At 45.5% G+C, this 24,884-nt stretch overlaps 1 protein-coding gene across 2 annotated transcripts in view; it reads right to left on the bottom strand.

Annotated features, from left to right (window-relative positions):
* Nucleotides 1-1,439: 1,439 nt before the first annotated feature.
* The window catches only part of LOC111157160 (midline 1), a 112,304-nt gene continuing 88,859 nt past the window's right edge, over nt 1,440-24,884 (bottom strand). For both annotated transcript variants that reach the window (XM_022518429.1, XM_022518430.1), the window contains 4 exons: nt 20,030-20,173; nt 11,579-11,740; nt 7,341-7,548; nt 1,440-2,466 (listed from right to left, as the gene is read on the bottom strand). In XM_022518429.1, coding sequence (XP_022374137.1) covers nt 2,118-2,466; nt 7,341-7,548; nt 11,579-11,740; nt 20,030-20,173 — 863 coding nt within the window. In that variant the 3' untranslated portion in view covers nt 1,440-2,117. The remainder of the gene's footprint in view (nt 2,467-7,340; nt 7,549-11,578; nt 11,741-20,029; nt 20,174-24,884) is intronic.

The following is a 24,884-nucleotide window of genomic DNA, read 5'->3' as shown; positions in this document are numbered from 1 at the left end:
TATTGTCCTTGTAAATGCTTTACATTAACATCATAAGGCAAACTGTAGCGTTTACTGGTACCTGGAGACCATGATTTTAAAAAACTCAGAAGCTGAGTTTTAGACCCTTTTATTTAAAACCTGTTAGTGTACAAAGTGCATTAAAATATCCGTTATCCAGCTACCAAAAACAGTATGTAAAAATTACAACCCTTTCAGTTCGTTCAGGGAAGGCAAATACACGTTGTTTTTATACCGTTAAAAAAAAAAGTTTCCAGAGAATGATTAACTTTTTTTCCATTGAGGTGTCCATCTTTTAGATGTGGAACTGTCCTAAGTAGCTATCAAAATATTCATCTGGGTATAAATAATATAGTAAATATATAAACTCTATCTGTTAAGAAAAAGGAGAGCTTCTGGGGGTGAAGAGGACAGAAGCAGGCGTGACACAGCCCATGGGGTCTAGGCTGGGGCTCACACAGCGCCATGCTGAAACAGGGGGTCTATGGACGGATCTCAGGGAGACAATGGGTTGATTTGGTTAAAAACAAAATTGCTAAAAACAATGCCTAAATCCATCAGTCCGTTCAGTCAAAATGGCCAACTCAGTAGCTCAGATAAATATTTTAGTAGATGAAATGACTTATAGATGTCACACCCTTCGTCAAGATAGAACCAATGCTGGATTCCCGGTCCAAGTCCAAGGGCTGCTTACGAAAGCCTTGCTTCATGGACCATTCCATTTTACCAGATCAGCAGGCCCAGAATCCCACCTGACATTCTGTTAGCAGGTTCTATGAGCGGGTTCCAGCATGGGAATAGTGAGTTTGATTTTTTTGTTTTTTTTTTTTGTTTTGTTTTGTTCTTTTTTTGTTTTTTGTTTTTTGTTTTACAACTCTATGGTGAACTATACTAGAATACAGAGGGACCTCTACATCTTTCGAGATGTGTTTAATAAAAGTCTGTTTATAACTTTTGAGGCACATATACTAGTAAAGAGTACTTTATGCAACGTCACTTGTCATTACCAACTCATAAATATTAAGTATTTGGGGGTGAGTCATATCTGGACGTGGTAGAGACAGTCAGGGCCCTGTGTTGATGTCCTGGAGAGCAAAGTCAATTCAAAGTGGTACTACCATTTGTAACAGAAAACGTTAATTTCCTCACCCCCAGCAACAAAAGAAGAATGATTTGGGGGAAAGAGAGACAGGACAGCTATTAAATGTAGTAAGTGATGTCACAGGCCTAAAGAAACTATTAAAAGGAAGAATGAAATACATTTAGGTCATGAAAAAGAATCCTACTGCTGATCAAAGACAAATCAGCCTATGACGTTTTGAATCATCAGTAGGATTCGAAGTGACTATTTTTAATGGCAAGCTCATTCTTAATGTTCTCCCAGAACCCTGAGTCCTGGGAAGGGTGAGATCACACATGGCCAAAGGCTTCAGAACCTTTCTGTCCAACGTGACCCCACCAGCCATCAGAGGGCGATTAAAGATTGGGCCATGGCAGATTCCCAAGTTAATTCTTTCCACTCTCCCTCTTGATCCAAGACGGTTTTGACATCACACTGAAAACACTTCAAAATAAAGCAGACTAAGAAAGCCCGTTTGCTGCCCTACTAGGTTCGAAACTATTTTTTATTTTTAAGGTAACTGCATATTCTGTTACGCACTGTCGAGGCAACAGGACCCACGATGGGATCAGTATGAGATACGATGATGTGAGGAGGTGAATAAACATACAAAACTATAAAAGATTTTTTTTTCCTCAAGCCCACAGACCGTGATGACACAAAGGTTGTTGTAAAGAGCTGGTAAACTTCTGGGCCTCTTAATGTGCAAAACCAAATAATGTCTAAGAGTTGTAATTCCGGTTATGTTTCTTTTATAAATAATCTATAAATTTTCCTGCAAATACAGGAAAAATTTGAAGAAATTATTAAAGCGTGTACTTAATACAAAAGACAGTAAAAGGGGAGAATCGCCTATTTCGAGTCCTATCCTAGCTGATATTTCTGGACGCTTTTTGGCGACATTTAATCACTCTGGAAGCCTGTGCTTTCTCTGTCCCTGAAATGGTGGCCACGACCCTTTGTATTACCCAGAAAGCAGCTCCCCGTGGCCAGGTGCTCACGGCAGCTGCTCTGTGCAGTCCAGATGGTCTGGGATGGGAAGGCCAGTTATAATGGTCAAGCACTTGTTCCACACTGTGAAGGTGGGGCACACAGGCTGCGAGAAGGTGATGTCGAAGGTGTAGAGGTGGATGGAGTTCAAAGCATCGTAGAAGGCGATGGAACCATTGTCATAGTCCAGCAGGATGCCGACGCGCCGGAGGTGGGGGGCTGGCTCGATGGGGGTTTCCTTGCTATTGTGTCTTACCACCCAGTTATTGTGACAGCGGCACAGCGCCCAGGAAGCAGAGTTCTTTCCAATCCACTCGTGCTTCGGGGCCGATTTGTAAGCAAGGCCAATGGCATACCTGCATGAACAAAACAGCGACGGCAAAAACCATGAGGTGGGTTGCATATGGACACTACCTCTTTTCTCTGGTTTTCAGGGGTCATGAAAACATGATTTGCTGTTTTCCCTGCTCATTGTTCAGTGAAAACTTGGCAAAGGCCCTAACACAAGTGTTCCTCATCACCTTCCTCCCAAACACACAGTGCGCGGACGTGGGCCGCTGTGTTAACTCACATTCCTATTTTTAGTTCGGACATTATAACAGAATTAGAACTTTGTGCCTCGCTGTCTTTTGGGTTTTGTTTGTTTGTTTTTTACACGCGTCACGGCCCACACAATGAACTCTCTAGGCCAGTGGTGTCCCATAGCAGTTTCTGCATGAGTGAAATGTTTTGCCCCGCTCAGTATGGTAGCCATGAGCCACATGTTTGAACTGCGCCTGTCGAGACTGAAGAACCAGACTTTAAATTTAGTTAATTTTAATTAAGTTGAATGATTTAAATTAACTGCATGTGGCTCAGGGCTACCATATTGAATAGCACAACCCTAGACTTCTCCTTCTGACCTACTTCGAATTTTTCGGCTGACCCCCATGTCTGTCATTTTCCATGACTTCGAGTACAGTTTGCAACAGGTAATTGTAGAGAATGGTTTTCACTTCCAGTGTAAGTTCCTTGTCCTCTCCTAGATCTACAACACAGGGACACGGACAGCGTCCATCTCGGAGGGTGATTCTGGGGAGTAAAGGGAAGAATATGTGTAAAATCTGGGGCACAAGGCACAGCAAGGAATCTTGGGTAACTGCTGTTTTATTATCTTTGCCGAATGTCACATAACTAAGAAGTCTCAGAATCAGAATTTGAACCCAGGATGACTCAAAAAGCCGCAAATGTAGCTCTGTAATCCCGTCCCTCACCAGAAAGTATGTGATTCATCACTGCCAAGAGCCCCTCTGATTACATTTCTTACTACATTTTAAAAAATTCTGAATATCCCAGTTACTCCAAATATACTCTCAACGGCTCAAAAAAGTTAAGAATTCTTTCTACAGTCTTCGAAGCTCCTTAATCTCTTTTTACCCTGCTGAGGTATGCCTCCCTAACATTTGCAGGATTTTGGTGATTAAGATAAGCAAAGCCTATCATTCTTAATAAAGAGTAAATGACTCAGAGCTCAACCTTTAATATGTTAGAGCAGAAACCAGTCTAAGCCAATACTGACATAGGGTACCTTACCCAGTGCGGAGAAAAAAAAAATTGATAAAATTACATTCTTAAAAAAATAATAATAACAAGTTGGATTTAAAATACAATCACTTTAAGAGTGCTGTGTTAAAAAAAAAAAGGAACAGAACATGCTATCACTGAATTTAAAAAGAGGAGGGACTCCATCCTCAGGAAAGCCTAGTGTCCTAGCCTGCCTGCCATCAGCCTGGCCTCCTCTCCTCTTTCCGGCCAATCCGGTTCTGCATCCCGGGGAGAATCCTGGGGTTGCATTTCCCAGATTCCTTTCCCAGTGGGAGGCTGGGTCAGGTTCTGCCCCTGTGATGGCTTTGCCCGAGATCCAGAACTTCTAAGAGGTGGAGAAACACTCTTTTCCAGACAGCAGCCAGAGAGACACTTTGGAAAGGTTTTCGTTTGGACTATTGGTCCCCCACGATGTTCACTATGCCCCACAGACGCTATTTCCATTTTTCAGATACTGTGGAACCTGCATTTGCATAACAAAATTAGCCACGTTTGTATTGTTTCTTTTTTGTTTCTGGCCACCATTTTTACTTTGTACCAAAGGGCTCTGACGTTTATTTCCCATCTGAACCTTCACTGAACCTGCTATGAAGCAGCTGCGGCAGGTATGACTGCCTTCATGTAGCGATGGGAAAACACAGAGAAGGTTACAATTAGGAGCAGAATCCGGAATATCGCCCCCTCCCCCCTTGACTTCTGGCCCAGTCGTCTTCGCGTGAACCCACGGTGAGTTAACACCATTTCATAAAACACCAAGTGCACATTAACAGCATTAGAGAGTAAGAAAATAACTCCGTGCATAGCCCATTAAGCAAAGGAAAATACCATTATGTTATCATTAATCTGTAAAACGATGTACGGATTTCCATTGAGCTTGAAAGGTGTGGGCAGGAGGTAATGTTCCATTAAGTTACGCAGTGACACATGGAGAATTCACGAAGTATAAAAATTATGTTTCTCAGAGCAATGCTAACACGCCCCAATTGCAGGGATCGTAACATACACGTTAATTGAAAGTCAGGATGATATTTCATGAGAAAATGGATGTGTCATTAGCTGGTGTAAATCAAGGTGCCCCAAGCATTTGATCATACGGGTCACCCCTTCTCCTTGAACACCTCCCAGGAAATGTTCAACTACTTTCTCCATGAGATGTTTTCTGAAGCTGACACAATCCGGTGTGTAAAGATCCAAAGTGTGGCAATTAATTTTAGATTTTCCCCCTCTCCTGAGTTGGTTTTGACATCTGGAGGGTGTTTTCAAGGTAATACTGATCTGTGTTTATATAACTGAAGGGGTCTGCTGGAAATTCCCTCACCATTCATCAATGGGAATGAGATCATAATGATCGGGTATCATTTATCATAAATAATTATTAATGGGGTTGTAATTATTTAGACACTGGAGTCTATCCCAGATTAATACAAACACATTAATTAACTAGAAATGCTTGCTCCTTTGCACCTGGAAAAATTCATCGTGTTTTCCTTCGGGCTTTTATCTTGCCCCAGTGCTGCTAAAAACTGTAAATGCCAAATCTGGCCCAGAGCCGAGTGGGGCGGAAGGATTTGTCCTCCATCCTCTGGCAGGATGTTGGAACAGGAAAATGTTCTGGGCCAAGAGCATTCCGAGGATCACAACAGGAGAAAACCTTGCCTGGCCGACATAGGTACCGTTCTGGGGAGAAAGGAGACACCCAAGCTTATGGTTTCACTTTTTAGATCTCAGTGGCTTTGAACCAACACCATAAGGGACTTAAGACACAATAAATGATTTAGCTTCCTTATCTCAAACATAACACTGTGATGATACTCCTCGTTTTGGGTTATGCAGTTGGGAGGTGTTTCTTTCTAAGCAAGGATTAGCAAGCTATCGCTCATCAAGTATACCACCGTACGCCCTAAAGACTAATTAGGTTTCAAAATCAGAGCACAGTGCTTCAGAGCAGAGATCAGCAAACTGTAACCCACGGGCCGAATTGGGCCCTCTGCTGGTTTTTATAAATAAAGTTTTATTTGCTCAAGGCCATGCCCAGTCACGGACACACGGTTTGCGGCTGCTCTCCCACTACAACCGGATTGCTGAGTCGTCAGGATAAAAATCATCTGGCCTGCCAAACTGCAACACCGGCTCACTAGCCTGTCACAGAAAGGTCTGTGAAGCCTTGGGTCAGAGCCTGCGCCCTGACTGTGGCCTTCCTAACTCTGTCGCCTCTGAGCTTTGCCACCTTGTGCTAACGGGCATGTGCCCCAGTCATCTCATCTGTAAATGGGGGATTCTAGCGCCTACCTGGGGTCTATTAAGATGAATGAAGGAGTGAACATCTGCAGGATGCTTAGACCATGCGTGGCCCACAGCTGTGCTAGAGGAGGGCGAGGTTAACACAAATAAAAGAGCAGGAGCGAACAGGTGTTTGTCAGCCAGCCAGCCAGAGGAAGGGGGGCAGTTCGTGGCTCACAGAATAGACAAGGTAAGCTTTGTGAGGTTCACCAGGCAAAGGCTGGCTCATTCCAACGCAGACACCGCACCCTGCCTGACACCCCCCGCTTTCGAGATCTGGCCGGGCGGAAGGCATGGCGCTGGACCTAACAGACTATTCGAAAGGGTTTCCAGCAACTGCTCACTGCCTCGGCCCCTCCGTTCTGGACTATTTCCAGTTGTCGGCCCCGTCTAGAGTCATAAAACATACAAGGCAACAGAAATTCATTCTCTTTAGATGATAAAGAGTAACGTTTTAGAGAAGGAATCGGCACACGTTTTCGATAAAGGGCTGGGGAGTTAATATTTTTGGCTTTGAGGACCACAGGGTTCTATTTTAACTGCTTAACTCTGCCGTGTGGCTCAGAGGCAGCCACAGACAATGTGGAAAAGAATGGGCATGGCTGTGTTCCCACAACACTTAGTTTACCAAAACAGGCACAGGGCCAGGTCTGGCCCGCTGGCCGTCATTGGCTGACTCGTGTTTTAAGGCACAGAAGAGCAGTGTTAGCATACTAGCTCTGTTAGGGACCGGGACTCAATCAACTCAACTACAGTTCTTGCAGTAAGTAAAAAAGAAAAAAAAATGGATGGACTTAAAGCAAGCTGTTTTTCTTATTGGCTGAAAGGAAGACTAGATGATGGTTTTGCAAATATTCGCTCCTTCCTCTCACCTCCATGGGAGAGAGATTCTTCCCTAGACCACCAGCTTTGGCTTTGGCTATGGCTAGGTGGCTGGCTTTGGCCAATGAGAAGTCAGTAGACAGTGATGTAAGCAAAGGCTTGGAATGGGCTGGCCTAGCTGTGCTTGCGCTCTCGGGCTCGAGAGAGACGTGACACGGGCAGCCCTCGTGGCCGAAGAGGCTGAAGAGACACAAAGAAGAGACCTAGACCCAATCTACAGCTTAAAGCAAAGCCCAGCCGAGATTAGCCTTGGCAGCGGACCCACACAAGGGTGTAGTGAGCGAGCAATCATGAATGATTATTGTTTGAAGCCACCAAGTCTTGGGGTGCTCGTTACGCAGCACTACTGTTGCAACAACAGACACAAAAAGCTTTTCTGCATATTTTCCTGCAAGACGGGCCCTGGAATGGGTTAATGCTCTGACAAAGTACAGAATGACATGTGGCTTTTTGTAACTGGACGACAACAGATAGCATTGCCTACCATGTGCTCCCACTTATGACCACTTCCCAGTAATGCCGACCGCTATCAATGAACACATTTCCAGCTACACCATAGCTCCCTTGGCTGGTGAAGCGTTCGGGCGTGTGGCTCTTTTTAGAGGATGACTCATCACGTTCTACCGTCAAGTTATCGTGGGACACCTTCAGCTTTCGATGTGCAGACTTGGGGTCCAGTTTAAATGGCTGGCCTGGGAACAAGTTTACAAAAAACAAAGAGAGGAAGAAGAGGACCGTTTATTTCAACATGACCAATACTGTATTTTCAGAATCAGGTTTTAAGAACATGGTAAAATATTGAATACAAACATGATCCTGTTTTCATGAACTCCCAGCCTGTCAGTTCTGAGATGGGGATCTAGAGTTGCTATGGTTAAAGATTCAACCGTAGCATGGGCGGGGATTAACCACGGTATGTAGTAGAAGCGATCTTCGGGGGTCCCAGCTGGACACAAGCAGCTCTGGTACACAGTGGCTAAACAGCATTCCCAAGGGAAGGAGAAAATGAAGACTTCGTTTTTAACCATTCCCATATTCGATCCAGCTTAAAATGGGGTTCACACTCAGTACACTACAGACCAGAAGCCAAAGAAATCAAGATTGCAGATTTTGACATAAAGGCTTTACATAATTCTGAAACTGTTGCAAATTACAAATGAGTCTCATGAACTCAGAATGATTATAAAAATGTGCATTTTTCAGCCCACAACAAGATGAGGAAAAAAATGTGATCATAACACCTGGGTTTTCTACTCCTGAGTGTGTGTGTGTGTGTGTGTGTGTGTGTGTGTACACATACATATACATAAAATAAAGCCCCCTGTATTTCATTATTCACATTTGTGTTTTGAAGATCTCGCTATATGTAACTTTTTTTCAAGATTTTATTTATTTATTTGACAGAGAGAGAGAGAGACACAACAGAGAGAGGGAACAAAGCAGGGAGAGTGGGAGAGGGAGAAGCAGGCTTCCCACTGAGCAGGGAGCCCGATGCAGGGCTTGAGCCCAGGACACTGGGACCATGACCTGAGCCGAAGGCAGGCGCCCAATGACTGAGACACCCAGGCGCCCCTCTTTATGTAATTTTTAAGATTTATATATATATAATACATATTTGTGTTTTGAAGATCGAACTGTTAGAAAATCTTGGCAGAGTCACCCCTGAGCGTCTTGTCATAGCTGTTACTTCTCTGAGAATGTAACACGGTCCTGGAGGACTGCCTGTCATTCGACACCACATCGGTGTTAAAAGGCATGAAATGAGTTACGAGATCATGCAAATACCAAGTTGTCTCAAGGCCACTCCCTTCCCCGGCCACGGCCACGGCCACGGCCGCAGTTGGTAGTCCCGCCCTCAGGCAGCCAGCGGACAGAGTTTGGTACACTGGCTGGGGAAATCCACGACCCCGGCTGAGACAGTGGCACGCAGGGCACAGGGCAATGAGTGCTGTGTCACGTCCACGTGGGTCAGAGGATCTCTAGCCGTCACCTGGATACAAACACGACACGCACACCTGTCAAATCCCTTCTCTTAGGACAGGGGTCAGCACATCTTTGTGATGAGAGACCAGATGGATCTTTTCAGCTCGGCTGGCCATGTGGCCTCTTGTGTGGCTACCCGACTGCTGCTGCGGCGCGCGCGGCCCGAGACGAGAGGGAAATGGACGGGTGCGGCTGTGTGCCAATGAAACTTTATTTATAAAAACAGGCAGCCAGATGTGGCTGGCAGGCTGGATCGTCTGCTGACCCATTTTAGATTTCTGTCCACATCACAGAAAAGCTTAAAGAGGATGCTGAGGAAAAGCTTCCAAGGGCGGATCAGGGCACGGACATTGTCAGAGGCTCTAAGAGCTGCTGGGTTACATGCTGAGTTTGAATTTCAGCTTGTCTTGGGAAACACTGCTGTCCTCAGAAATGATCATGCCAGCAACTGTTAGGGATAAAGTATGAACTAAGGCAAGGAGAGTATGAAGATAGTTTTGCCTAAAATATTTCCATTTTTTTTTAAGATTTTATTTATTTATTTGACAGACAGAAATCACAAGTAGACGGAGAGGCAGGCAGAGAGAGAGGGGGAAGCAGGCTCCCCGCTGAGCAGAGAGCCCGATGCCGGGCTTGATCCCAGGACTCTGGGATCATGACCTGAGCCGAAGGCAGAGGCTTTAACCCACTGAGCCACCCAGGCGCCCCAATATTTCCATTTTTTAAAGGTGGAAGAGATTGTGTATAAAACAAGTGGACGTTAATGGGCAGACCGGGGAGGGGGGTGGTTTCATTAAGGCAGCCGTCACTGAAGAGGGGGGCCGTGTGCTGCTTGCCCTTCATCCATCGAGGAATATGAGAATGGCAAAGCCGTCAGGAAGACTGGCCTCATGAAGACGGGAGATGTACGCGATCTCGCCTCAACTCATACCCTCACCTACACACGCGTGGAGTAGCCCCTTGACAGCTTAGGTCAGGCCCAACCCCAACCCCTGCATCCTCAGCGAGCAAATTCCACCTGCGCCTCAGATGTGTTTCTCAAATGCACCATCACCTACTCTTTCCAAGTTCAAGGCTTTTGCTTCAATGAGGACAAATTAGTTCAAGGGCCAAATTAACCATTTACTTTACTAAAGAATTCAATTCATTGTAATATCGTGCATGTAGGAGTTTGGAAAACTACAGCCTGCAAGCCAAACACAGCATACTGCGTGTGTTTGTGAATAAAGTTTTATTGAAACCCAAGCATGTCCATTCATTTATGGGTAATCATGGCTGCTTTTGCTCTGCGGTGGCAGGGGTGAATAAGAATGGATGGTGACCGAGACCATCTAATGTGCACAGCCTCCAATCTTTACTCTTTGGCACACTGCAGAAAAGTCCGCCGACTCCTCATGTACAAGTTGATAACATCTGTTCAATAATCGCATGTCTAGAAATAGAAGATGACATTATCTGTCTACATGAAATGAATGCGATATCTTCAGTGAAAGTGATGAAGCACGTGTTCGATGTCTCAGAGACATCTTCTACACAATTAACCTCAGTGTATGCATTTACTAATTCTTTTCCTATTTAATCTCTAAAAACATTTCCTTCTTTACCAGCAGAAATACTGAGGGGAGAAATTAGCTTCACACCTAAATGTATGTGGCTGAAATTCATATGCCTAGAGTATAATGAAGTTATTTGGCTGCTGAAATCGAGGACTTGCGTTAAGTGAGGATTCTTCTGGAAAAGCAGTTAATGGTCCCCAGTGACTAGGGGCAACTGTCTAACACGGTCCCATATCGACACACTCCCCTTTGCTTTCTCTTGGGAGGTCCTATGCAAAGAAATTCCATGTTATAGAACATATTTCTAGATCAAAAATAGTAAAGAAAAAAGAGAGGATAAAAGAAAACACATGTGGGCAGAGACAGCGAGGGAGACGACAGTGTTACAAGACATATGTACGGGCCAGATCTTTCCTTGTGTCCTGTGGGGTGTGGGGTGTTTCCCATCATCCCTGGCTGCTAACCATTAGACACCAGTAGCAACCACCCCAGTTCTAACCGCCAAAAATATCTCCAGACATTGTTCAGTGTCCCTGGGGGGCTGGGGGTGGGGAGAGCAGAACTGCTTCTGAGAATCATAGACCTAGACAGATATCTGGAGTAAGGAATTCTTGAAGAAAGAGTTACTAATTTGCTCTTCTGTTATGGAAAAATAATTTGCCGTTTGCAGCACCCCAGCGACCTATCAGGGTCTCTCTCTCTCTCTCTATATATATAATTTATATTCATATATCTTATATGATATATAAGTTTTATATAAATAATAAAATAAAAAATATATAAATAAAATAATAAATATTTATAAATATATAAAGCATAAATACATATTTTATATATTATACATAATAGAAACACACACACACACACACACACACACACACACACACACACACACATCTGTTCTAATTCTCACAAGAACCCCTCCAGGATTATTTGTTAGAAGAGCGAGCAGGTCTGAAGTCGATGCAGAGAAGTGGATGGACTCACAGCCCTTAAGGGTCGAGAGAGTTGGGGACCCCAGAGGCGTCTGATGCCAACTGCACCCCACCGCTCCGGCTCTTGACTTGCTCCTCGGGCCTGTCGACGATGCCTGAGGCAGACAGAAGGAAAAGAAAGGGGGACAGAGGCGGCCGAAAGGAGAGCAGAAGGGAGGCGACAGCTCTACTGAGCTCGTGGCACTTACTGTTTGTCTTCAGCTTCCCAGGCTCACTGCTGCGGCTGCCCGCCTGGTTGATGGCCTTGACAATGAAGATGTACTTGGTGCCACTCTGCAGACCATGGACTGTGTAGTGGTTCTGCTTGATGTTGGGCACGATCATCCAGCTGTCGGCCGAGTTACACAGACCTGTGAAGCCAAGCAGACAAGGTACGATTCTTTGTCACTTCTGCATCTCCGAGGGAGCCCGCTAATAAACCGGAGGGCTGCCTCCTGCTACAGTGGGCGGCCGACCTGTATTTATTATTATATGTTCCTGCTGTGTGCCCCAAATGGAAAACCCCAGGAAAATGATATCGCAGCTTCTGCTCAGTAAACACGGGAGCAGCCAAGGCAGTCCTGTGTGGCGGGCCGCACGTGGTGTCCGTGCGCGACGCATTGTGGCGAAGAGAAAGCACCTGCAAGTCACCACAGGCTCCGCTCCCGGCCCCCTTACGCCACACTCATGAGCGTGATTGTTAAATCGGAATCTCATCAAGTCTGAGCCTCACAGCAGGTGAGAAGAGACCTGAATCACGTAGGAGAAGTTGGTTCCACGGATGTCCACATAGTCGATCGCTTTTGTGCCTCTCATCTTCAGCCTGCCCCAGACCCAGGCCCGAGCGGCTTGGCAGAGATGGGATGGGTTCCCCCGTGGGAATACAAGAGTGTGCGAGAGGAGGCATTCCAAGGCCTCGAGGATTTCTGTTGATGCCTTGGGTCTCTGTCAGTGCCAAGGGGAGAACGTTCCCCAGAGTCTTCTCGACTGAGCAGGATGAGACACCGGGAACAGCTCTACTGCCTCACCCCTGCAGGAGTGAGGCCGGCAGAGACTGGCCCGACTTCTGACCGGGGAGCGAAGAAAGCAATCACCAGGGTCACGGGCATTCCCAGCATTAGTGTGGCCACGGTTAACCAACTCGGGAGGCCTGTCCCTAGGAGAAGTGGGGAGCAGTGGCACCCCGGGGCAGCCAGGGCCCAGTGTAGCCCTTAGAAAAGCACGAACAGGGATTCGGACCAGCTGTAGTCCCTAGTGCGGCGGGGCTACAGCTCTGGCTGTGTTCTGCAGGATGTGGGCTGGGGGGGTGGGCAGGCTGAGGATTTACGATGCTTTTGGAAGAACATGTAGGGAAAAGGAGGCCCGTTTCGTTTTGCAGCAGGCTGATGCTGAAAACGTCTCTTTGGTATTGGGCCCAGCGCTGCTCTCTCTCCACCCATCAATCTCCACTCTAAGAGAACCTTTTCCCAGCCCCCTGGTGACTGGCTGTCACCAAGTTTCCTGACTCTGGTGAATTTCCTTCACCAGTTCTTGGTGGAGGCCTGAGTCCCTCCACTTCCTGAATGGCTCCGAACTACCCCCACTCTCTCCCTTTCAGTGGATTTGCACGTCAAAGGGTTAGTTCTTTTGATCTGGAGGCAACTTATACCTTACAGTAATCCCAAGAAGCAGTCCCTTAATCTTTCTTTGGTCTCAACCTCTTTGAGAATCTAATAAAACATTTCTATAGCAGGAGAGTCACATGTGCAGATCCCTACCAAGCCACAAATATCTGCATGGCATTCCAAGACATTCACAGCCCCGTGACATCTGTCTTTGGATCGCACTAAATACCTTCTCCAACTTTTGAGTAAAACACCGCTCCTGCTGGTCTGCACCGTTGAGAAGAACCTTAGAAGTCTTTTGTCAAGTGTGAAACTTCACCTCGTCTGATTTGTACCTTGGGGGCACAGTCTCGTTAGACACCCTCCAGTGAGTCATAGACACATACACTCACACACACACATACAAACTCACAAGGTCAGATCTGACCCTGTGCGCTTCCTGTCACCTCTTTTCATCTCCACCTGCGAACATTTCACCAGCAGCGCCGCCGGAGTTGACAAAGCCAGCATAAAGCAAGGGAACCGTGGGAGACTCACGGAAGGCGGCGAAGGCGTGCGTGCACTCATGTTGGAGACGGAGCAGGACGACTGAGGCACCACCCACCCCCACCCCACCCCCTGTTCTCCCCCAAGTCGTAGCCCTCTGTTCTCCTGCCCATTCTCACTCATGTGAGACCCAGGAAAACATCCACCAGGGGCTCAGTAACACGGGGCTCTCCCTACTACATTTCCCTTTGGCTACTTCTTCACCTCACCTTTACCGTGCATACAGCTGTCATAAGCTCGGTGCTTCTGGATAGCACCAGGGCCAAATCACAGATTTGGATCCGACCAAAGAAGGGTCATTTTGAACTCTGAGCTCTGGGCCCCAAGAAGCCTGCAACTCACTTTAGACATTTCATCGTGATCTTCCAACAGTAATAAAACGAAAACAATGAGCTTTTTCTGTTGCCCAGGATAATCCACTCATATTCCTAGACCTCTGTCAACAGCAGTCGAGTGCGGACAAACACAGTAACGGCATTCAGTAGACTCAAATGAGAACGCTATCGATGTCACTGAGTTTACACTGTTCCCGTTTAATAGCACATGTTACAGGAAAATGACGATTGTGGTCAAAGAAAGCAAATGTAAAAATGTTTCAATAAACTTTACATCACTGTGCGACCAAAAAGCTGGGCTTAATGTGGTGGGGGAATGCTTTCAGCGACATCATAAAGCAGATGTCTGAAATTGCTACAAACAGCAAGTTGGCCTTAAAACCCAACAAAAGAGATTTAATGTTTCAGAACCCTTTTCCAAACAGAAAAGGGACCCTGACCAGCCTGATGACTTTGAAGAGGTCGCTCATTTTTTTTCCCCCTCAAAGATTAAAAGAACAAAAATGTTGACAGTGGTAAAATTTGATCGGACAGGTCTACACTGGGACAACTTGCTCTCGCGATCGCTCGTTATTTCTGTGGCGGCTTACCTTTCTGTTACTACTGCTGCCAGGACAATAATTGAGAAGTTGATTAAAAATGCCAAGAAAGCAGCAGCAACCATTTTCTTCTGGCGGCTGGAGCAAGTGGGGCGTCTCCAAGGACACCGTCACTGCATTGCTAGTGTTGGTCCTGGGCCAGCATCACCTAACTTGCTGCGTATGGTGCCAAGTGCCAGACCTCTCTGCCTCGGTACCGCACCGTGTCGGGGTCGCTGACCAGGTTTTAAGCATCTCTTTACGAGACACCTGTGGCACCATCCTGGAATGAAGCCTCACTTTTTTCCCAATTCATTCTCAATCATCTTTGAGGGTATTCCAATATCCACCTTCTCTAACTTGGCTTCCAGTATTAAAGCAACAATGGAATGTGGGAGATAATTAGTTCATAATGAAACTTAATTGAGTTTCTCAATCTTATACATTTTGTTCTCATTCACAATGGGTCAGAAGCATCTCCTTACGTAACGCCGCTCATTACAAGATCCTAATTACATTTGGGATTTCAGAGCCTTGTATAGCAACAGTCATCTTGCAGTAAAACACTCTGTATAAAACATTACGCAACACGGACACCCTTCGGAGAGGCGGCACGTGGCTTCAAACGTCCTTTGTTTCTTCTACCAGACCGGACAGAAGTGAACATCCTTTTCCTTCTTCTCTGTAAAAATAGTATCTGTTTAATAACTGCTCATGAATGTTTTCAAATCAACTAAGATTAATTAAATACAGATAACTACCTTGCCATGGAGACCTGGAAAAGCGCATCTTTGGACTTCGGCTAATGATAAAAATAGGCTGCTGGGGAAAGGCCCGGTTTAAGATTTTAAATGGCACACTGAAAGGGGTTTTGGAAAAAAACATGAAAAACGTTGTGAAATTAAATACATATCTACTTATTAATAAGCAATTCATTAACATCTGTAGGCCTAAGTCTGCTAATAAGAATGCATAATAAAAAATTAATGGTGTCATTAATTTTGCATTGGAATATATGAATTTGATTAGGGAGAGCCTTTTTAAAAGATCAAAAGCTTCACAGATATTATCTAATTCTCCTTCACCGAAGTCAGTTGTGGGCAATTAACTAGAATTCATTACGACAAGTGAAGGAACCATGACCTATAGGCAGCGAAGATTCCTAGTGGCACGAGGGGCTGTGGCCGGTTTGGGGGCTACCATGTCTTCTAACTTTTGGTACAGTTTTACATTAGCTCTCGTCATTCAATGTAACAACATCTGCAAAGGATATCCCTCCAAATGGCGGGACAGATGGACTAACAACATTCAGGGAAGGCCTGGCACTTGAAGAATGTGTAAAATTTTGTAGAAAACCCTCACTAATTTCATGACTGACCTTTGTCCTATGACCCAAAACATCAGCTTTTAAAAAAAAAAAATGCGGTGACGGGTGAGTGCCGCCGTATTTTTGCAGGAATAATAACTTGGACTACCTCTGCACTGGCACTGTGGCAAGCATGGGGCTCAGACCATAGTTTTATCATCTCAACCATGGAAAGTTAAAACATCACCTCTCCTTACAGACGAGGAAACAGACGCAGAGGACATTGAATAATTCGCCCCAAATTACGGAGCTAGTGAGGTCCACAGTTGGGATTCAAATCCAGGTCCCTCTCAGACATTATAAATATATATAATAGTCAAGAAGAAAATAATTTGAAGGTCTTTGCATGTCAGTTGTCTTTTTATTTACATTTACTCTTTCTTTCCTTGTTACAATTCGATCCTGTAGGCCTCAGGACGTCACTATACTGGTTTAATGGACGTTAAAGAGACAAACAGCTCCCGGTACTAATGGGCTGATGAGAGTGTCCAGTCAGATGGGCACCTGCGGTTTCCCTGATTTTCACTGGTCCTGGGAAGAATAGCCTTTCCGACATGTGTGCACCAAACAAGCAAGGTCTGTCACCTTCAAGAAGTCATCCCCATTTATTTTCTTGTGGCACCTGCTTTTGGGGAATAATACACCGTGTCTGGAATCACCGAGAATGGAGCTCTGAAGTCAGTGGTGTGGCTGCTGGTGGGTTTCTATAGGCATGGCCTTTTCTCATCTACTCCATTCATATGTTTTTGTTTTGATATTATTTTTCATGCCAACAGCATGGAAGCCAAGTCAGCCAGAGAAACCCCAAGTTTTAGGCACTAGGTCTCCTCTTTTCATTTGGTGGGGGGTGGGGGAGTGAAGCGCTGGGATCGAGTCCAAGTTCTTAAGCGCATCCACCGTCTTTCAGCTCCACATCCTTGCTCCTCGAGTATCCATACTCCTTGCGGAGCAACCTCGCTGGCCCTCACATTCTGACTCTGGGCTCGCCTGTGGGACTTGCTTTGGTCTCTAGCACATCAGCTAACGTGACAAAGACAGGGGCCTGCAAAGCACTTGTGCAAGTGTGCCTGTCCTTACAGGCGTGTGCTGCGCTCACCTTCACTCACCGGGAGAATGCACCCATGTGGGACTACAGGAGGCAGCCCCAATCTGCAGCATGACCTTGACAGAGCCTCACCCAGGTCAGTGGGACCAGCAGACCCCCACCTGATTCCAAACGCACAGGCAATACATGTTTACTGTTATATGCTACTTCGGTTCTGTGGTTGTTGGCTGATCAGCAAAAGCCAACTGATACAGGGCCTGCCCGTCTAGGCCAAGGCTCTATGTAGTGTCTCAATGCCCACAAAAATTCTCTTTAAGACACTTCAGGAAAGACGGAACCATCTATGGTGGGTGTGCTTTTGGGTAGACCCCCATGATTCCCCAGCGATATATTCACAACTTCATGTAATTCTCACCCTCCTTGAGCGCAGGCAAGACCTGTGATCTGCTTCCAAAAAAAGAGAATACAGCAAAGGACAAAAGTCCTAGCATCATGAGTTTGCAAATGTACTTACGATCCCTGACCAGCTATTTCTGAGTTAATCAAAAGAGATTATTCTGGGTGAACAAAGCAAGGTAAAGAACTGTGTTTGGCCCACTACCTTTTGTGTCCCTAAAAAATGTATTTCTAGATGTGTGTGAGTGTCTGTGCATCCTTTTGTTTCAACAGACAACCACAGGAAGGATGCGTGTGAAATGGAGTTGGTGCAGTAGGTAACTTTGGAACTGCCATATTGGGGCTTTGGGGCTGCCATATTGAAAAACATCCAATTGTCACCGTAGACATTTTATATATTATCACACGGTGTTCGTGCATTACTTACTAAAAAGAAAGGTTTTAGGGAAGTTAGTATTTCTTCATGCACGTATAACTAGGGATGAGGAGCAATACCAGAAGAATCCAAAATCCTGAAAGGAGGGCAAAATGATGCCAAACCATGGCGAACCATTGATATGCCCGTGCTGTTTAGACTTGCCCCCCACAGCACTTCCAACAGCTATGGGTCAGAGGTGGAGAAGTCTCTTCTGGAATTTATCTTCTCCTTACCTTTGTGGGCGCTACTGCCATTGGCAGGTCCTGGCCATCTCTGCCTCTGTGAATTACTACAGACCTCCAAGTTCATGTCTCTGCTTCCAGTTTTGCCCTGTTCCACTCTATCCCCCACAGCACTGCCTGAGGGGGCTTCTAACCCTATATCTGATCGCACTGCTGCTCTGTGTGGGGAAAAATCCCACTTCGTGTGGCCCGAGTGGCCCTCTGTGGTCTAGGTCTTTACTGTGGGTGAGGATTAAGAGACTGGTGATTAAGAACATGTGCTTTCTGGAACTAGACCCAGATGGGTTTGAGTCCCGGTTCTATTTCTCTATCTTCATTTCCCTCCATCTCCCCTTCCCCACTCAATTCTCCAGCCAGGCTTGAGTAGAGAATGTCTCAGAAAATGCCTTGCCATTCTCCGTCTCCACAGGTTTGCCCCCGATCATGTGGCTGCCTGGCATTCCCCTTAGCTTGCTGATATGTACCCACTCTCTTCCAAAACTTAGTTAAACCATCATTTCCCCCAAGACATTTTCACCCACCATGTCTGCCTTCTTACTCAGGCAGCTGGCCACAGTGGTTAGCAACATTTCATGATTTATTTTCCTCCTTACGCATTCCTGGAAAATGGTAAGATTTTAATAAAGGCTTCCAAGGCAGGCCAATTAGGGAGTGGAAGGTCAGAGGGTTGAGGAAGGAAGCCTGGGAAATGAGGACCTAAGGAGGCCGGGGTGTCTGTTTGTTGGTATGAGCCGGCAATGCTAGTTACTTGGAGGCGGGGTTCTTCACGCATCCCTCTTTTTTTCCCCCCTCTTTTAATTAATCCTAAATTTAATTTCTTTTTTAAGCATCATGTGCCTCAGAATTCCTTGTGCTAGGAAAGAACAGCGTGCTTAAGGGAGAAGAGGTGTATGTGATAAAAGCATTCAGTTGATATGGATTTATTCAAAACATTTCTTTGTTGAAAAGTGACTGCTATTCTATTCTATTCTGTTCTACTTTGATACGTTCTCTTTCCATTTGCTAAAGAAGTTTCAAACTTGCTTCCCAGAAAAGCCACATCTTCTGGTCCTCTCCCATTTACTCAACTCAATTTGAGTAACCGTAGGGGTAGGGTAGGGAGGCGAGATTGCTTTGTTACCACCGCTCTGGCCAGCAACTGGGGTTCTCTGAGATCATCAACCTGTCTCTGATATCAGAGAGCTCATGGGCCCCAGGGAGAGAAGGGTCTCTCTGTGTTTCAGGTAAGGTCTGAAATTCTTCCCAGGTGGGGGCCAATGACTAACATTTTAAACAACGGGCCTGCTCTCCTCCAAATGGGATGTGGTATTGGGCATTGTTCGGCTATCCACTTTATTAAATTCTTTTTTTATGTTGTGACATAACACTCAGAGAAGTACGTAATACTAAATGTAGGATAAACTCACTAAACCGTGTAACTCCCACCCAGAAAGTAGTTAACCCCATGAGCCCCTGTATACTGATTCTCAGTGGTGCCACTCCCCTCCCATCCCGGAAGTAACCATCATCCCCCCTTTTATTTATCGTTTTTATACCTATGTATGCATCTCTAAACAAAAACTTTTTTTTTAAGATTTATGTATTTGAGAGAGAGAGAGAGAGAGAGCGAGCGAGCATGCACATGTGCGAGTCGGGGTGGGGGGGCACAGGGAGAGAGAATCTCAAGCAGATTCCCCAGTGAGCCCTGCATTTCCTCAATGCAGGGCTTGATCCCACGACCCTGAGATCATGATCTGAGCCAAAAGCAAGAGTCGGGACACTTAACCTACTGAGACACCCAGGCACCCCCGCCCCACAAAATGGTTTTCCTTTTTATCTTTAAATTATGAATGTATAAATAGAGTCCTACTGCATGTATTCTTTTATTTCCAGCTTCCTTCTCTTAAGTATATGTTTGTAAGACTCATCCGTGTGGACTGCTAGAGATCACTAATTTTTATCACTCTTTGGCCCGTTATTTCTGCTGGTATAGTACAAGTGAATGCGATCATCCTCTTGGTGAGGAAATGCAGCCAATACCTACTGTGAATCCTTTCCTTCCTTGTCTTACCTTGACGCTTCAATTTAGAATTGCCATCTAACAGAAGACAGTCACCAAACAGAGAAATCGATAGGGGGCGCGATACTCACTAACAACATTGGCTTGTCCGGTGAATATGGTGTACTGGAGCTCATAGGAAACCACGCTGAATTCATCATCGGAGGTCCAGTGAACGGTGATGGTGTCGTAGGAAGCGGTGCAGAGCTCTTCTCTAATTGTAGGAGGGTTGGGAGCTGTGGGGGGAGGGGGGATCAAGAATGCTCATCAGCCAAAAAGCAGGCACCTCCGGGACACATTTCGGAGGAGACATGGGACAGTCAAAGCAGGCCTTTCTACACAGGTCCATCAGGACCACTAGCTCAGAGGTGGTGACCCCGATCCAAAGAACCAACGTCTGGTTGGCTGGTCGCTGCTGTCATTAAAGGGTAGCGTGACTTCAGCCAGCAAGTAGGGACTTACCTCTATTTATCATGAAAGTACGTTTAGGAGGTTAAGCAAATAATACTCTTATCCATGGAAAAAAAATATTAAACAAAAAGCAAACAAGATGAACTTCTATGATTTCACCCACACTGGGGATATGGCAAACTTTTCCAGTAAAGAGCTAGGTGTACATGGTTTAGGTTTTGCCGGCCATACATTCTTTGTTCTTTGTCCTTTCAACTCTGCTGCTGCACTATGAAGGCAGCCTTGGGCGATTCGTATTCAAATGGACATGGGCAGGTTCCAGTAAAACTTTATTGACAAAGAGAGGTTAGGGCTAGATTTGGCCTCCGAGGCAAGGTTTGCCAACCTCTGAGCTATGTGAGGTCACGTATTCTTATATTTACACACCCGATTGGAAAAATACCAATGTTTGTTATCCTATAACAAACCCAGCCAAATAAGTGTTTGAAGATTTTCTCTCATTAGAAGTTTTGATGCCTTATTAAAAAAAAACACCTTATTAGTGTGGCCCTGTTTTGCTCTCATCTTTCAGTTTTATAGGTGATATTTCAAATTAAGAAGAACATGATTAACAGTCAATCCTATCTAAGAAGTACATTTTCCTTCCCCAAGAAAACATGGTTCCTTGGCATTTGGTTAACTTTATTACTGGAGAAGGCTGCTGTTTTATGTTTCGAGCACAGTCTGGAGCAGAGAAGTCTAAATCCTAGCAAAATAATGATTTGAAGTTGACTCAAAATCTACCAGCTTGATTTCAGTAACTGGTTTTATGAGAAGAGTTTGTGAGCAAGAAAAAGAATAAGCAGGGTGTGCTTTGCACTGGCAATAATATTTCAGAGCGGGGCTTGGCAAACTATGGCTATGGGCCAAATCTGGCCCACTGCCTGTTTTTGTAAATAAAGTTTTATTGGAACACAGCCAGGCTCATTCATTTATGTATTGTCTGTGGCTGCTTTTGTGCACTGGCAGAGTTGAGTAGTTGGGACCATATGTCCTGCAAAGCCTAAAATATTTACCATCTGGCCCTTTATAGTCAAAGTTTGCCAATCCCTGGTTTGGAGAATCGATCCAGGCCTTTATTTCCAGTCTTCTGTATACTAGAACCTAACTTCAAAAGGAGAAACATATCTGCATTCTATAGATTTGGAGAGACCTCTGTTCACACTATTGCAGAGCTCTTTCCTGCTCTAAATTTTGATTAGGCCCGAGGAGTCCTAAACAAACCCAAAGAGGGAGAAGAGTTTGTAAAAAAAGGCAACTTGAGAACTCGAATTGTTTTAGGCTTCATTTTGTCCAACTTCTATGTTTGTTGCATAAAGTCAATTAGGGCAGCTTGGTCTCTTGCTCACTGAGTTCCACCAACATGACTACACACCTGTGCATGTGGGCCGGCAACACATTAAGTCATGGGTTAAGACAGAAAGGCTCCATAGAGCCCTTAAAGCATTCTTTCTGGAATGTGTATTTATACGTCTCTCTCCTGAAGTATATCCGCATGCAAGATTTAGTGTCGTCTGCTGTGACTTGGTTGTGCAGGAGTCAGGGACACCGAACCGGAGGAGGCCCAGCTGCTCCGTAAAACTCCGTAGGATCGTCTGTGTGGCCGCTGTCGCTGTGCGATCACCCGGCAGGGAGTGGTGGAGAAATGCTTATTCTCCCATAATCTAAATAGCTCACTGAATTACTTTTCCATCAACCACCGTAGAAAAGATGGTGTCTCTTCTGTATTGCAATAGAGGATTAAGTAGAAAGCAAACTTGGGTTCAAAATAAGCAAGTAGCTGTGATCGGGGAGGAAATGTCACCTCTCTGGGTTATTAACTTGACATACCACTTAGAGGCATGTCACAGAGGGAAAAAAATCATCTTGTTTTCACAGCCACGCAGGCTAACCCTGTTTTGATTATAAGCCCAATGGGTTTGTCCCGAAAAGTCAATACGCAATTTACTGTAAGTGAGGATAGCAGCATGCCAATTTCAACATTCATGGGACTGGTGGCAGAACTGTTATTTTCTTGCCTCTGTTATAAACAGGACACGAGAAATGGTGGGCTAATACTCCACAAACACTTCATTTCCTGCTTACAAATGTCTGATAAACTATTTGGACTTGGCAATATCAGCCAAGCATCATATGTTATGGCCAGGATCGATGTTATGTCTAGAAATGGGCCAGATTTGTATTTGAGGTTTGACAGCTAAGAAGGCAGAATGGCAGGTACCCCATGTGGTCTCTAGCTTGGCATAAACAGCGATCGGGATGATATATGGGGTACACAGTCCTAGTCGGTGCAAACGACTTCCTCGCCTTCCCCTTTAATCACTGCCTTGGCATTCGCATGGAGACGGAGCCAATGAGTGGACGCCCACCGAACACCATTAAACGATGACTGGGCAACGGGGAGGACACACTCAGGTCAGCAAGACATTGATTTTGTACAGAAAGGTCATGTGCCCGGCCCAACAGTCTTTCAGTCCTCTTTATCCTTGGGCATGACCTTGTGACGTGGATCCGGCCCCCGAGACACAAGTGGGAGTTTGCCAGGTGGGCCTTCTAAGCAAGCTTTTTGTTTTCCTAATAAACAAGGACAGAATTTTGTCCCCGTTTCCCCTGCATCCGTCTCTTTTCACCTGTAACTTGAGCACGATGCGTGGAGGCGGGGCAGCTGTGCTGTGTGTGGCAAAAAGGCAGAGCAGGAGAAAGCAAGAGCCTGGGGTCTGCGGTCCTCACTGAGCTGTGGCCCAGGCTTGGAGCACACATCTCCATGCCCGGGTTTGCAGGATACAAACACCGCTTGATGGGTTTAGTTACTGCTAACCGGATTTTCTGTTGCTGCCATCCTACTCAATTCCAAATGACGCAAGAAAAAAAAAAGACTTTTCATAGGATGCCATCATGAAAAACCGCTCAGCCAGAGAAAATCTAGACCTGTGCTGCCTAATACAGTAGCCACAAGCTGTTTAAACTTCTATTAAGTTTAATTAAATTTCAATGAAGGTAAAGACTCACCATTACATTTCAAGTTTCTGATAGCCCCATGTGGACAGCAGCTACCAAAACGGACAGTGCCGATATAGAATGTTTCTATCCTTGTGGCAGGTTCTAGGGGGGTAGCGTTAGTTTAGACAGATCTCAGAGTTAAAAGCTTAAAAAGGGGGGCAGTATATGAATAAATATTTGAAACCGAGTTTGGTTCCTTACTGCAAATGCACTGTGGAGTCACCTTTTTTCTTCCTTAATAAGAGTGGTGTGGTTTGAAAGAATGACATAAGATAAGTTGGTGGGATGAACACTTTGCTTGCAAATGCAGAAAGGCTAAAAACAGCATCTCGGATTCTTGCAAAGAAAAAAAAAACCTATCTGGGCATAACACCCCTTGGATATAAAACTGCTCATTTTTGATCCATAGACTGTGAAAGCGAACATCACACAATGTTCCCTTTCTCCTGCTCCATCTTTCCCAACCGCTCTCCCACACGCACGCGTGCAGAACCGAAATGCGGAAGCTGACGCCATGCTGAGTTAGGGACGTGGTCTCTCGAAGGCTGCATGTCCTCAGGTCCACGCACATCTGGCTTCACTGTATACACGGAGCCTTCCAGAAGTCCTAGGCACCAGTGGCTTTGGCTAACACAAATAAAGGTCCTTTAAACAATCCGCATTCTACCAGCAAATGATTTCAGTCCTCACTTTCGAGGTCAACGGCGAAGAAACATTTGGAAGCATGGTTAGGAACAGGAGTAGCCTGAGGTTTTCTTTTATTGCTGTTCCTTTTCTTTTGTAAGTTTGACAGCCCCCCACCCCCTGCCATAAAAACTGTCTATCAGAATGATGGCACTGGGAATTCACATGCGATTTTTGGGACATTTGCTGTGGTGACCTTTTGCCAAGATGAAATGCGGTCTTTTACCAGAAAGAACAAGAGGTCTTTGGAGTCCGTAAGGACCCAAGCCAAATTCTAATTCTGCCACTCGCGAGCTACCTGACCTCCAGCGAGATGGGTGACCCCTGTCATGGGAAAAATGAGGATTATAACATGCTAAGATCATGCCAGATCTCAGATACAAAGAGCTGAAGCAAGGTAGACACTCAACCAAGAGTTAGCTGCCAACTGTGTCTGTGCCAAGACACCGTGAGAGTCCGAAGCCTTGCTGAGATGAAGTGGAAAACAGCCCCGCTACCTTACGCGACTCTGTGATGGCCAGCAGAGTTGCTCTTTGTGACACCCACACTCTGAGAGGGAGAGAAAATGGCAGGAAGTACGTGTTTAATTCTCGAGATTTGCCTTTTTCCTCTGTCCCCAATTTGGTCTCGGACCGTGTCGTTTTGGGTGGGGAAACAAAAAAAAAAGCATGCCAGAAATCATTTAGGGGAATATTAGACTCCATTCCTAAATCAGGAGCCCACACCTCTGGTTTTGAGGGAATCGATGTGGTGGCAAAGTATGTGTATCACCGATTGTACACGATATCAAAGCGCACGCACAATATTAAAGCG

This window comes from Enhydra lutris, unplaced genomic scaffold (assembly GCF_002288905.1).
Source record: "Enhydra lutris kenyoni isolate GAN:26980312 unplaced genomic scaffold, ASM228890v2 scaffoldscaffold52, whole genome shotgun sequence".
Lineage (NCBI taxonomy): Eukaryota > Metazoa > Chordata > Mammalia > Carnivora > Mustelidae > Enhydra > Enhydra lutris.
Note: the sequence above shows the minus strand (reverse complement) of the source record. Positions and strands in the feature narration are given on the sequence as shown.